This window comes from Saimiri boliviensis, chromosome 11, assembly GCF_048565385.1.
Source record: "Saimiri boliviensis isolate mSaiBol1 chromosome 11, mSaiBol1.pri, whole genome shotgun sequence".
NCBI lineage: Eukaryota > Metazoa > Chordata > Mammalia > Primates > Cebidae > Saimiri > Saimiri boliviensis.
In genome coordinates, this window is record NC_133459.1 from 103023444 (window position 1) to 103037178 (window position 13735).

At 41.6% G+C, this 13735-nt stretch overlaps 1 protein-coding gene and 1 long non-coding RNA gene across 5 annotated transcripts in view; one reads left to right on the forward strand and one right to left on the reverse strand.

Annotated features, from left to right (window-relative positions):
- The window catches only part of EEIG2 (EEIG family member 2), a 69766-nt gene extending 60904 nt beyond the window's left edge, over positions 1–8862 (reverse strand). Inside the window, exon 1 of one of the 2 annotated variants that reach the window (XM_039460760.2) lies at positions 8332–8862. In XM_039460760.2, the coding sequence (XP_039316694.1) occupies positions 8332–8468 (137 nt within the window). In that variant the 5' untranslated portion in view covers positions 8469–8862. The remainder of the gene's footprint in view (positions 1–8331) is intronic. The other variant, XM_003933383.4, reaches the window with a different exon arrangement.
- An 86-nt stretch (positions 8863–8948) lies between these two features.
- The window catches only part of LOC120360532 (uncharacterized), a 41830-nt gene continuing 37043 nt past the window's right edge, over positions 8949–13735 (forward strand). For all 3 annotated transcript variants that reach the window (XR_012512554.1, XR_012512553.1, XR_005577006.2), the window contains exons 1-2: positions 8949–9241; positions 13300–13375. This is a non-coding gene — a long non-coding RNA (uncharacterized LOC120360532). The remainder of the gene's footprint in view (positions 9242–13299; positions 13376–13735) is intronic.

The following is a 13735-nucleotide window of genomic DNA, read 5'->3' on the forward strand; positions in this document are numbered from 1 at the left end:
ATTATCCCGATACCTGTCCTCTCCTCCCTTTATTCTAATTGAGTGTTTAGCTAGGCATACAGGCACCCAGCAAAGACTACATTTCTCAACCATGGGGCTGGATGTGGCATGGTGCAGACGTTCTGGTCAGTGGACTCTGAGCAGAAGAGACCTTTCCTGCCCCTTTCCGTCTTCCCAATGGCTGGAATTTGGATTCAGGGTGAGCCAAGTCAGTCCCTGTGGATGAGAACAATACCCTGAGAGCAACAAGACAGAAAGAGTCCAGGCCCCTGACAACCAGACAGAGCACAGCTACCACATTAGCTTGGACTTCATGTGAGAGAGAAATCAACTTCTATCTTGGTTAAGCCACTTGTTACTTTTAAATAATACCTTATAATAGCACCTGACATTCATCCTAAACCCAAAAGAGGTGACAATGGTTTCCTACTTCTATTAATGAGGTTTTGTAAGAATCAAATAAAATTAGGAACATAAAATGTACATATGTACGAATCAATTTTTTAGTATTTGAAGATCATTATCTTCTCTCGAGATTAAATCCAGTCTCCCGTTATCAGCATAATTCAAGATTCTTAAGAATCCCAGTGTCTTCCTTGGACCTCCATTTGATAACCCTCAAAGGCATACACCCCAAACTGAACATTTTTTTTTATAAGCTGTGCAGATAAAACAAGATATGCTTCCCCAAATATTTAATTTGGGGATCTCTGTATATGTGTCATTTTTAGCAAAACTACAACAGATCTTTTCTCCAAATATTTGCTTTCTTTCAATATTTATAAAATGCCTGCTATGTAAGGCTCAGTGATACAAAGGGGAATATTAACTTATTGGTGTAAAATTGCACTAATGCTATTTTTAATAAGATATGACTATCCAATAATGTGACTAAATTTTGTTAAATTAGTTCTGCAAAGCCACACCTTGAAAAAAAGTGATACGAATACCATTTTTATTTTATTTTCTTTTATTTTTGAGATAGTCTTGCTCCATCACCCAGGCTGGAGTGCAGGGGTGCGATCATGGCTCATTGCAGCTTCAATCTCCCAAGCTCAAGCAATTCTCCCACCTTAGCCTCCCTGAGAAGCTGGGAACACAGATGCATGCCACCCTGCCCCGCTAAGTTTTTAATTTTCTGTAGAGACAGGGTCTCACGATGTTGCCCAGGCTGTTCTTGAATTTCTGGGCTCAAGCCACCCTCCTGCTTCAGTCTTCCAAAGTGCTGGGATTATGGACATGAGCCCATAAAAATGCCTGGCTGCATTTTACTTATCTTTCATATACCACTGCCTCAGGGCAAATCTAAAGGGCTAGGTCTTGTAACCTGTTTAGTGATGTCATATATTGAAACAAAGTTTTGGAGACGACATTCAGAAAAAGTTATACTATATATACATTTATCTACCATTTTATAAAACATAAAAATGAGAAAGCATACCACATAAAGGCTGAGAGGCAGTAGAGTTTAGTGACTGACAGTGGCTGTTGGAGCCAGAATGCCTCCTAGCTCTACCACTTAATAGCTGAGCAACTTTTAGCATCTGTTTGTGCTTCAGTTTCCCAGGTATAAAATGAGAGTAATAGCAGTAATAGTAATGGCAAGGGTACTAATAATGGTAATGATGTAATAATGGCACCTTCCTCACAGGAATATCTTGAAGATTAAGTGTAAAGGCTTAGAAAAGTTCCTGGTGCACTGGGAAAGTGCTCAAATAAATGTTACCTACTATTATTACAGCTATTATCATAACATGAATTCATGACCCCATTTCTGGTCAGCGTATAATTTTTTCAATTAAAATTTATTTCTAATTTTAGTTATTTACATATGTTAAAACAGAGTTGACAAAAATTGTATATCGTCATTGTGTATTACGTAATGTTGGGATATGTGTATATGTTGTGAAATTGTTAAACCAAGCCAATTAACAGATCAACTCCCTTTTTTTTTTTTTGCTGTTGGAGAACATTTACGATCTATTCTCTTAGCAATTTTCAAGTATAATACATTATTATTATCTATAGTTACCAACAGATCTGGACATATCCATCCCATCTAATTGAAACTTTGTATCCTATGACCAACAGTTCCCCTTCTTTCCATCCCTCCACCCACTATGAGTTCACCGTTTTTATATCCCACATATATGTGAGATGCTGGGGTATTTGTCTTTCTGTGTCTGGCTCATTTCACTTTAAAAAAAAGTCCTCCAGGTTCATCCACGATGTCACAAATGACAGGATTTCTTTAAAAAAAAAAAAAAAAAAAAAGCTGAATAATTTCCATTGGATATGCCACATTTTCTTTGTCCATTCATCTGTTTACAGACACTTAGGTTGTTTCAATAACTTGGCTACTGTAAATAATGCTGCAAAGACAATGAGAGTACAGAATTCTCTTCAACATACTAATTTCAATTCCTTCGAATGTATACCCAGAAGTGGGGTTGCTGGATCTAGCATATAAATAATTCTGTGCCACATGGTCAGACAGTATTTTCTACTACCAGTTACTTTCGATAATTTGCTGCTTATTCATGATTATTAATCTTAAAAAATCAATGTAATGCACTGAAGAACAAGTTGGTAATATATATCAAAACCCTTAAATATCTGCATGCCCTGTGACTCAATAATTCCACTTCTAAATGTTAATCGTAAATAAATAATAATGGATGTACACCAAACTTGGTTATAAGGATGTTTATTGTAGTTTATTTATATAAGTATTAATAAAAAAGGAAAGGAAAGGAGAAAGACTTTTTAAAGGGACCTGGTTCAATAAATCATAGAAATTCATACAATAGAATAACATGCATATATTAAAATAATTTTATAATTGAATATTTAATGATATGAAAAGATATATGAAGTAAAAAAAAACCATTAAGTATAGTATAATCCCATTTTGGCTTAAAAAGGATATGTGATAATTGTGTGGGGTAGTTTGGGTGTACATGTTTGTGTGTGGATCAATAAAGGCCCTAATTTCTATACTAAAATATTTATGATAGTGATTATCTCTGGGTGGTTCATCAATAGACAACTTTTATTCCTTTCTCTTTGCCTATTTTCTAAGTTTTCCACATGAATCTATATTACTTTTTCAATAAAGAAATGCTTACTAAAAAGAAATACACAACGTGCAGTGAACTAAAATCTTGAAAACATAAAGATGTACTCTGGCCAAAAGAAAGAAATCCTTTCCGCTTGTTTACAAAGTAAAAGGTCAATACACAGATGTGTTCATCAGCTTCCCGGACACTCCTCAAATTCACATGTGTTTCTGCCACAGGCTCATGTGAAACTTGGGAATCTATTTGGCTATCAGCACAAAAACAGATGAACAAAATAAGGCAAACTAGGGAACTGTAAAAGATACAGAAAAAATTTATTCCTATTATTCCTTTAAGTAGGCCAGAATTAAACCTGCTTGACAATTTTAATAAACCTCAAAAGTGATTTAAATGCTTTTGCAAAGGAAGTGTTCTGAAAAGACTTAAATAAAATTGTCCTTTTGAAACATCTTCAGAAATACAGTCCTGTACAACAGATGAAATATGCGATGTGGTCAGAATAGGCTACACGATATAGCATAAGCATACAGTAGGCTATACCATCTAGGTTTGTGTAAGTACACTCCATGATGTTTGCACAATGATGAAATCGCCTAATGAAGCACTCCTCAGAATAGATCCTCATTGTTAAAGGATGCATGACTGTATTTTATTAGTCAACAATTTGGCTTCAGTTGAACAGACCACTATAACTGTACAATGTATTTTCCGAATATTTTATTAATTATGGCATGTAAAAATCTGACAATTTACCGTGACTATTTTAATAACATTACAAAGAATTACCTTTTAGTCTTTAAATTTTTTCCAATCTCTTCACTGAAAACAATCCCAAGAAAAACTAGATTCTTCTAAAATTAATTTTCACTAATGATCTTTATTTTTATTTATTTATTTTTGAGACAGAGTCTTACTCTGTCACCCAGGCAAGAGTGCAGTGGCATGATCTCGGCTCACTGAAACCTCTGTCTCCTGTCAAGTGATCCTCCTACCTCAGCTTCCTGCGTAGCTGGCACTACAGGTGACCACCACCACATCTGGCTAATTTTTTCGTATGTTTTTTGTAGAAACAGGGTTTCCTCATGTTGCCCAGGCTGGTCTCAAACTCCTGAGCTCAACCAATCTGCCCGACTTGGCCTCCTTAAGTGCTCGATTAAAGTCATGAGCCACCATGCCTGGCCTTTTTTAACTAATAATCTTTAAAGGGGTAAAAACAATGCAAGGAAATTCTAAATAAGAAGTTTAGTAAGCAGGCCTAGACGGTTCCAAAAGACAACGTCTAAGAAATCCACATACCGCAATAAATGCCTCCAACTACTCATCAGGCTCACTGTCACCTCAAATGTAGCATGGTAAGCATACAACCTAACCTACCATATCTTCTATCACCATATACAATATTTCCCTTAAACAAAACAAATACTTTTCCTGACTTCCTTACTTCTGTTGTGGCATTAAGGCATCTGTCACAGCATTATCATTTATCAGTCGCTTACATGAGACACCTCCAAGTTCAGGTTCTCATTAGCTTCTGCCTGGATTATTTTAATAGCCTCCTGATTTGTCTCCCCAGCCTACCAGCTAGCTTAAACACCACTTTAATCACACTACAACTCAGTTCAAGAATCTTAGACTGAATTTTATCCTAGGAGCAATAGAGAGCAAACTCTTTGCAATGGCATTCAGAGTCTCTCTAATCTTATCTTCTGCTTCTGTTCAACGTGAACCCTCTGCAATCAGGCTGAACTATCAACAGCTCCTGTTAATGACTTGCTCAAACTGTCCTTCCACCCTCACTTTGTCATCCTCCCAGCATGCTCCACTGAAATGCCAATGTAGTTTTCAGTAACCATTACAGTTGTAAATAAACTCTTCTGCTTTAGAATTTCAACAACACTCACATATTATCTGATCCATTGATTGGGCACTAAGTCATACTGTCTTCTACTGTCAAGCAATTATACATCTATGATCTAATTTCATTAGAGGTAATTCCTTGTGAATACTTGTATTTGTTGTACTTCTCACAACCCCAGATGGAGACCTATTAATAGAAATATGGTAAATGCTCAACTAATATTTGGGAAACAATAAATAATCTACATGTTTAGCTGTACAAAGCCAAATACATTAATATTTAACAAATATATATCACATATATACATATATTTGGCTCTGTATGTATATCTATCTATCTATCTACATGTAATTTTCTGTGTGCCTCTAAGGCTTTTCTGTAGCAAGATGAGTATAATTTTATATAGGTTCATCTGTTGGGGAATCTCCAAGCCCAATCCTAAGTTTGGTGATTCATTAGGACTCACAGGACTCAGCATGCAGTCTTATTCATGGCTAAGATTTATCACAATGAAAAGATACAAAGATGAATCAGCACACACTTAGTTTCTCCAGCATTAAATTGTGACGTGCTGTCTACCAGGGAAACTCATTAGAGACTCAATGCCCAAGATTTTTATTAGGGATGGTCATGTAGGCTGCCTAGCAAGGACCAAAATTCCAGATGGAATTGAGCATAAACTATGCTGTACAGCCTAGGCACAGTGAGCCATTCTTATCATTTAGGTAAAGTTTTGCATCATGTATGGAACCATTTACCATTCAAGCTCCCAGATGCCAGCCAAGGGCCAGCCTTATACGTAAGCCTTTCTAAGAATAGCAGTCTTGGGCCTGCTATGTTACCTCTTTTCTAATTCATTTCATATTTGTACAGGAGAAATGTTACAGTGTTAACTGCACCTGATTTTTAACAGGCACATACAGCAATTTTTAAAAAATTAGAATCTAGCATTCAATTAGAGATGCACTGCCTTGACTGGCACCCACTAATGGAAATTTCTGTGATTTTGAAATAATTCACTTCCTTTAGATATTTCAGATTTTCTTTCTTTTCTTGTTAAATGAGATCTTTCCCTCAAACCAACAATTTTGTAGTTGTTAAGATAAAGGAATCAAATATAACATCTAAAGCAAATGGATCTTCTTGGAAGAGTTCCTGGTCTCCTCTTTAAATGCCATCTGGGTGCTACAGCAATGCTTAGGTGTTCTGGGCATGTCATCTCACCAAATACTCACAACACCACAACAGTGATGGTTTCTATTTTACATACGGAAGTTTTGAGACTCTACGTAACCCATCCAGGTTTACCACGGTGGACTGGGGTTTAGGCTTAGACCAACTGCATTCCAAACCCTTGCTCTTAGCTTTATACCAACTATCTTTACCTAACGTCAAAGGCACAGTCATTTTCCTCATACTATATGGCTTTTCGGTTTGGCTATACAGAGCACTTTTCAGACCTGATCAAAATCTTGGCATTGTACTTACCAGCTGAGGGGACCACAGGAAAGTTAGTTATGCTTTCTGAGCCTCAGTTTATCTACAAAATGGGACCCCTACCTTATAGACTTGCTGTGATAATTAAATAATATATTTAGAAGCCAACACATATTTGCTGAATAAATGACTGCCTACAATGACAGAATAACTGACTTGTGGGAAGGGAAGTAAGCCAAATCATAACTGAGGTAGGAAGGAAGCTGTAGATAAGTGCCCTGACCACCAGGTGTCACCACTGGCCCAGGAGCACCCGTCTAACTGCCTGGCTTCAGGGGTGGGACCCTGCAGCAAAACAGTCTGGGCCTCAGGGTAAGACTGTCATTTGCACCAACAGGACCTTCACGAATTGGCTTAGGCTTTTCAACAAGTAAGAGACGGTCCAATATTTTTTTGCACCAAAATAGGTTACATTCTTCTCTTATAGGTGTTTAAAATACTAATTAGCTGAATATTCATTCACAGATGTGTCACCACAGTTTGATTTTAAAAACCATTTTCAGTGAACTATTCATTTCATATATCCTTTGGTTTAGCCAACTAGACATTTTCTTTTTTTATTTTTATTTTTTGAGATGGAGTTTCGCTCTCGTTACCCAGGCTGGAGTGCAATGGCGCGATCTCGGCTCACCGCAACCTCCGCCTCCTGGGTTCAGGCAATTCTCCTGCCTCAGCCTCCTGAGTAGCTCGGATTACAGGCATGTGCCACCATGCCCAGCTACTTTTTTGTATTTTTAGTAGAGACGGGGTTTCACCATGTTGACCAGGATGGTCTCGATCTCTTGATCTCGTGATCCACCCGCCTCGGCCTCCCAAAGTGCTGGGATTACAGGCTTGAGCCACCGCGCCCGGCCCCCAACTAGACATTTTCTGGCTTCCATAGGCTTCAATATTGCCCCAGCAGACAAGTTTCTAGCCCCAATTCCACAACCCAGTGACACGATTTCCTTGCTAAAGGGACGACTGATTTTTTTTTTTAAAGTAGAAAATTTTTAGGGCAAAAACAAAGTATAAGACCAGTATATATGGGCAAAATAAACATTAACTTTTAACCGCTCTTGATCTCAGGAACTCAAAAGTTCATTTTAAAAAACTGTTATATATATATATTTCAAAGAACGCACCTTAGGGTACATCTGGCAACCTGTGAGTAGCTCTGAAATTACTCAAGAAACACTGCCACACGTGGTTTCATTCTGTAACCTGCTAATGCCTCTCTCTGGGAGTGTCCAGAGGCTCATTTCAAAATGAAGACAGGACCTGGGCTCCCTGTCTGGCTCTAAGTCCTCCACACCGAGACCCACTAGTGGCCACTTCAAGACTAATTCAACCAGCATTAGCGCGTAGCTGGAGTCGCCGATCTCTGATGAGGCACAGACCGTTGTCTCATCTGCCAGGAGCACCTGACTCAAGTCAAGCCTGGCCAGGCCTACTACCCCCAGCCTTCGACTGGGTGGCCAAGCCCCGCTGTCACCTACCAGGGAGAAGGAATTGTGCTAAGCACAGGTTTCTGTTCAGAGAGCTGGGCTCTTGGAACTCCAGCAGTTTGGGTTATTTTTGTTTTTGTTTTAACAGCTCAAGTTCTACTTTGCATTTCACAAATACGGAAATATCTTAAGAGAAACCAGAGGCATCCTCTCCCTTTGGCCATTGCTCCCATTCCTAGAGGATTTGGGAGGGAAGAGCAGATACCAGCACCATCTGGAGTCAGGAGCGCAGGAGCCAAGGCCAGTTGAGATGAACCCATTTGCAAAGCACTTGGCAGATCAATAAAATTCGACTGATTTCAGAGCGGTCTCTAGGGAAAGGCGAGCAAATGGGTCAAGGAGAGATGCTGCCCATCCAGCAAGCCCTGGCCAAGCAGCCAGGGGCTAGGCGGCGCGGGGGACGAGTTACCTGGAGGACTCGGCGGTGAAGCTGCCGCCGTCCAGCAGCCGCATCTTGCAGAAGAGGACCCCGTTGACGAAGGGCACCGAGGAGAGCTCCTCGAGCTCGAAGTCCACCTTAAACTTAAACTTCTTCTTCTTCATCATCGTGAGAGCCAGGCGCCTGCCAGCAGGGCGCACGGCCAAGCGCCGCCGCCTCAGCTCGGCCGAGCCCCGGATCCGCCCAGCCCCATGGCCAGGGCCGCGAGCTGCGCGCGGGGGCGCGGCCGGGGGGCGCCGCAGGCCGGCCGCGGCCGGAGCCGCCGCCGCCGCCGCCGCCGCTCCCTCTCGCGGCAGCCTGGGCCGGAGCGCGGCGGCAGCTGCGGCGCGGACCCCGGCCGCCCGCGGGAAGCGGTCGTGCTGCAGCTCGCCTGGGGAGGTGGGCGCCCTTTCGGTGCGCGGCTCGCCGCCGCCTCCGCCGCCGCTGCCGCCCGTCTGAGAGCCTGGAGAGACGAGGCTCGAGGAACGGCCGCCTAAGCGCCTCGGGGGTCCGGGGCGCCCCCGGCGGCCGCGGCCTGCAGCGCACGGCGGGGCGGAAGCGGGCGGGAGGGCGGAGACCTGTGGGCGGGCGCGGGCTCCGCGGCGGACTCCGACCCGCGACGCCAGTCAGCGCGTCACGCCTTTCTGGGGCTGGGAAAAGACAAACCCGGCCGAGAAAGCTTCCTTCTACCGCTTCCTCTCCGCCTTTCTTTTCAGTTTTTGCACCGCCTCCTTTCTCCCCACCCGCTCCGGTGATTTCTTTCCTTTGGGTTTGAAAGCCATGGGTTAATAGAGGCGGTTAAAATCTCCTCAGCGTTGTTTTGGTCCAATTGAAATCCTCAAACCAAATTCCTTTGGCTACTCCGAGTTCACGAGCCTTTCAAGTATGAAAGGAAGATAAGGTAGGAAAAAGGAAAAGGATGTGCTGAGGGCCTAAGGTGCCCAGGCGCTGCCCTGCTGCGGGCGCGTTCTCTCGTGTACAGCTTGTCTAATTCCTGTCATCCAGGACAAAAGATAAAAGAGCAAAGAAGCAGTTACAATAATACCTTCCCTTTGAATATGTGTCTATACTGAGAACTGAAATGCTTAAAATCAAATTCTGCAGGGAGCCTGGGGTGGTGGCGCACGCCTGGGATCCCAGCTCCTCGGGAGGCTGAGGAGGGAGATTAGCCGGAGCCCGGGAGGCGGAGGTTGCAGCGATCCGAGATCGCGCCACTGCACTCCATCCTGGGCAACAGAGCGAGACCCTGTCTTAAAACAAAACAAAATCTTAAGGGTAGGTTAAAAAAAGTCTCCCTAGGTACGTGAATGACAATTACCTGCCTTCTGTAATCATGCATATATTGTGACAATTAATGTTATAAATTTGGTTACATGATGTTCATATTTTTAAACTGAGTTATTGTTCTTTTCACTCAGATTCTGTCTCAGTAATCGCTGAACGAGTTTAATTGAAAATATTTTCTTTCTGTTTACCTGTTTACTCATGCTTTCATATAAAAAATTTAAAATGTCAATCATTGGCTAGACCTAATAACCAAAAAGCAATAACTGCCCTCAAAAGTTTTACAATCTAGTGAGGAAGACATGTTTAGATAGGTTATTAAAAAAAACAAAACCTATGTAGAACTCAGAGAAACAATTGAAGTTAATCCGTTTTCTGAATTTCAAAGGATGAAAATGATTTAGGACAAAGTGGGATAAGGTGTTCCTGGAGAAAGAAACAGAATAGATAAATAAATAGATAAAGACTCAGAGGCATAAAGACTCAGAGGTAGGTTCAGGGGTGGGGATTTGGTAATGGATAAAGCTCCTTACCCTGCAGGACAGGGGGCAAAGACAGTGAGATGCATTAGAGGACTTTGAGGTTTGTCTTTTAGGGCACTGGATGAGTGTTAATTTCATTGACTGAACATTGAAAGCAGGAGGAGAGCAGGTTGGGAATGGAAGAGATAATGGGTCTTTATGGGAGTTGCTTTCAGTACATATAGGGGGAGAGAGGCAGCCTTAGCTCATAAAAACGCATTGGGAATTAAAAATCTACATCTGGGAATTGAGGTAATTGCTGATGGCTGAAGCCCAAAAGGTGGATAAGGATGAGTTACTCTGAAGAATATTTAAAGGGTAGGCAAAGAGGAGATCATGAAGGTGGCTAAGAACAAGCAGTCAGAGAAAGAGGAGATAAAGAAAGAGATGGCCTGGAAACCCAGAGAATTTTAGTCATGTAACATTCGTAGTCACAAGGTTCTGTTGTGTACCAGGCACTCTCCTGGGTACTAGACATGCAAATGAGTAAGACATAGGGGCTTATACAGGAATGTAGAAAAAACAGATATGCAAACAGATCAGCTAAAGTGTGTGTGTGTGTGTGTGTGTGTGTGTGTGTGTGGAGAGAGAGAGAGAGAGACAGAGAGACAGAGAGAGAAGGGAGCAATCCGTGATCCATGCAGGACAAAGGACCATTTCAAGAGAGTGCTGCAGAGCAGTCTCAGAGGATTTGGCCTGAAAAGAAGATACTGCATTGAATGTCTGGGAGGTCATTGGTAATCCTGGCAAGAGGAGTCGTCATAGAAGATAGTAACAAAGTAAGATGAAAACGTTCTAGGAAGTGAGCGGAAGGTAGTAATGAGAGGTGGGTAAATGTAAATTACATTTTTATTAATATTTTTCTGATTTTTTTTTGTCAGTGAATAAAAAGAGAGAATGATGACCAGAGGAGGGCAGTTCAAGCTTTTTCAATAACATTCAGGAACTATCCAATATTGATTATCTATTATGTGCCAAGTACCTTGATAGGCCCTATAGATCTGAGATGCAGTGCCTATCTTAGCTCTCACAGTCCACTGGAGGACACAGAGAAGTAAGCAGGCAGTTGCAATGCAATGTAGCACTGAGTGCTGTCTGAATATGGTGGTGAATGGCAGCTGCTGTGGGAGAATATACAAATATCTAACAGGGATAAGTAATAGGTTTATGGAATGCTTTCTGGGGCAAGTGAAGCTTGAATTCAGGCCTTTGAGCTGAGGTCTGAATGATGAGCATGGGTGGGGAGCAGTTTCCAGGAAGGAGGTAGTGCCTGTGCAGAGGCTCAGAGGAAGAGAGACCATATTGCAGAGGGAACTGAAATTAGTTCTGTCTAGTTGCAACTTAGAGTCGGGTATAGTGACAGGGGTTAACAAAGAGCTACTGAAGTTTTAAAGCAGAGGAATGATATATTCAGATTTGCACTTTATAAAGCTCTTCTGCTTTATAAGATGGAAGACAGTCTGTTACTCTTTTTTAGACTCATGGTTAGATGATGAAACACCTAATAGGAGTCACGGTCAAGGCAGGAAACAGATATCATATTCAACATGTTTAAATGAGGAAAGTTTAATGAAAGGACTCTTCGCAAAGTTGACAGGGTAAGGGACCCACAGTCTAGTGAGAATTTGAAATGAAGAGGGGACAAATATCCTGATTTCTCTCACTTCCTACTTTCTGATCTCTTGGTGGTGCCTCCCATGATCCAAAACCAATCAAGGTCAGAGGGTAGAGGGCCCCAGAACATGCGGTTCATAGAGGACAGACTCTTGGGGCACAAAGTAGGGCATTGAAAGTTATAGAATGGATGGAAGAGGACGGAAAGCCACCAGCATACAAATGATACAGTCAGGGTTCACTGTAGGAAGCCAAAACCACTTCGGATATTTCAAAAAAAACAAAGGGATTCCATCCAGGCAATTCATTGCTTCTGAAATCCGTAGAAGGGCTGGAGGAGTTGAGGTAAGCAGCCTGCTGAATTCAAAGTCACATGCCTTGTGGTAAACATTACTAGTGTCCACTAGTATCTGGTCCTCCTTTACTTCTGAGCATATGGGAATTTACAGTTCCCAGTTCCCTTGCAGTTGGGTGGGGCCTTGTGATGAGTTGTAACCAATAAAATGTGAGAAGCGTCACTTCCAGGATGAGACAGTGAAAAGCCTTTGAGCAGTTCTCTAGACTTTCTCTTCCCTGCCACAATAGTCATGGAGGAGACCTTGGGTTAAGATGTAGCAGCCACAAGATTGAAGTAGCCCACATCTCTGAGTCAGCACATGGAAAGCAACTGCCCACAACTGCAGGAAACATTTTTGCCTGTGAGAAAGAACCTTTTTTATATTAAGCCACTGAGATTTTGGGGGCTGCTTGTCACTACAGCATAAGGCTAGCTTATTCTAACATACACTGTAGCTGGGATGGGACGCTGACACTAGAATACGCTGCTGCTGCCACCAGCGCCACTGGTTCTCACACCTATCAAGACTATGAGGAGTTTGAATACTACAGACATGTCATCACACCTTGCTTGCAAGTGACACAGCAGCAAGAAGAGAGCCTCCCTTTCACTTATGCCTGTGTTTTCATAAGGGCATATATTTGACAGGCTTTATTTGCACCTAAAACTTGAGTGTCAAGGGAGTCTGAGAAATGTAATTTTCAGCTTTCCAACTGAAAGGTGGTGGAATGAATAGGATGGTGGAAGGAATGTTGAGACAGCAGGTCTAAGCATCTACTCCGGTACTTATAATGCAAGTTTCTTAAAGACAGAGGTGATTTGCTGATCATCTTTGTATCTTTTCTTAATATCCCAGTACCTAGTGAGTATTCAATACCTATTTTTTGAAATGATCTGAATTTATAGACCTATCCTTAGTTAACTCTCAGGTAAAACAATAGAGTGAATAGATGTGTGCTGACTGCTTGCTGCCAGAGGTGTGACAGTTCCTACAGGCTTATTCAATTCTCTTGAAAAGCATTTACTACCACTTAAAACTGTGTACACTCCCCCTTTACCTCTCCCTATGAAGAGGATATTTAAGTCTCAACCCTCTAGTCTTTCTTTGAGTCTCATATTTGCACTACTACTCTGTCCATGTGCATTAATAAATTTGTAAGCATTTTCTCCTGTGAATTGATTTTCTCCTCTGTCTATTGTCAGTCATTTCGGCAAACCTTCAGAAGACAGAGGGGAAGCTTTCCCATCAACCTTATGCCTGCAGTAATTTGGAAAAAAGGTAAGGTACCTACAAAACCCATAGTTCTAGAAGAGAATGGAAAATGGAATGTTAGTAGGTTATATTTATTGGCTGCATTCAGTAAGATATTAGAAACATGAGATGAACTCATGCAATAATTAGCAGGTTTGCAAGCATAAATGAAAAGGAATATAGAGAGAGTCCAGAAATTTGGAGCCTCAAAAGATTGGAAAACCTAACTGCTCTATACTTCAATGAATAGGAAATTGGAAAACCTAACTGCTCTATACTTCAATGAATAGGAAATAAGATTGAAAAAGCTCTTGAGCAACAAGGCCCTGTTAAGACTCAGCCATGAAGCAAAGATTTTATTTAGGAGGTGGTCTTCACATTTAAGTC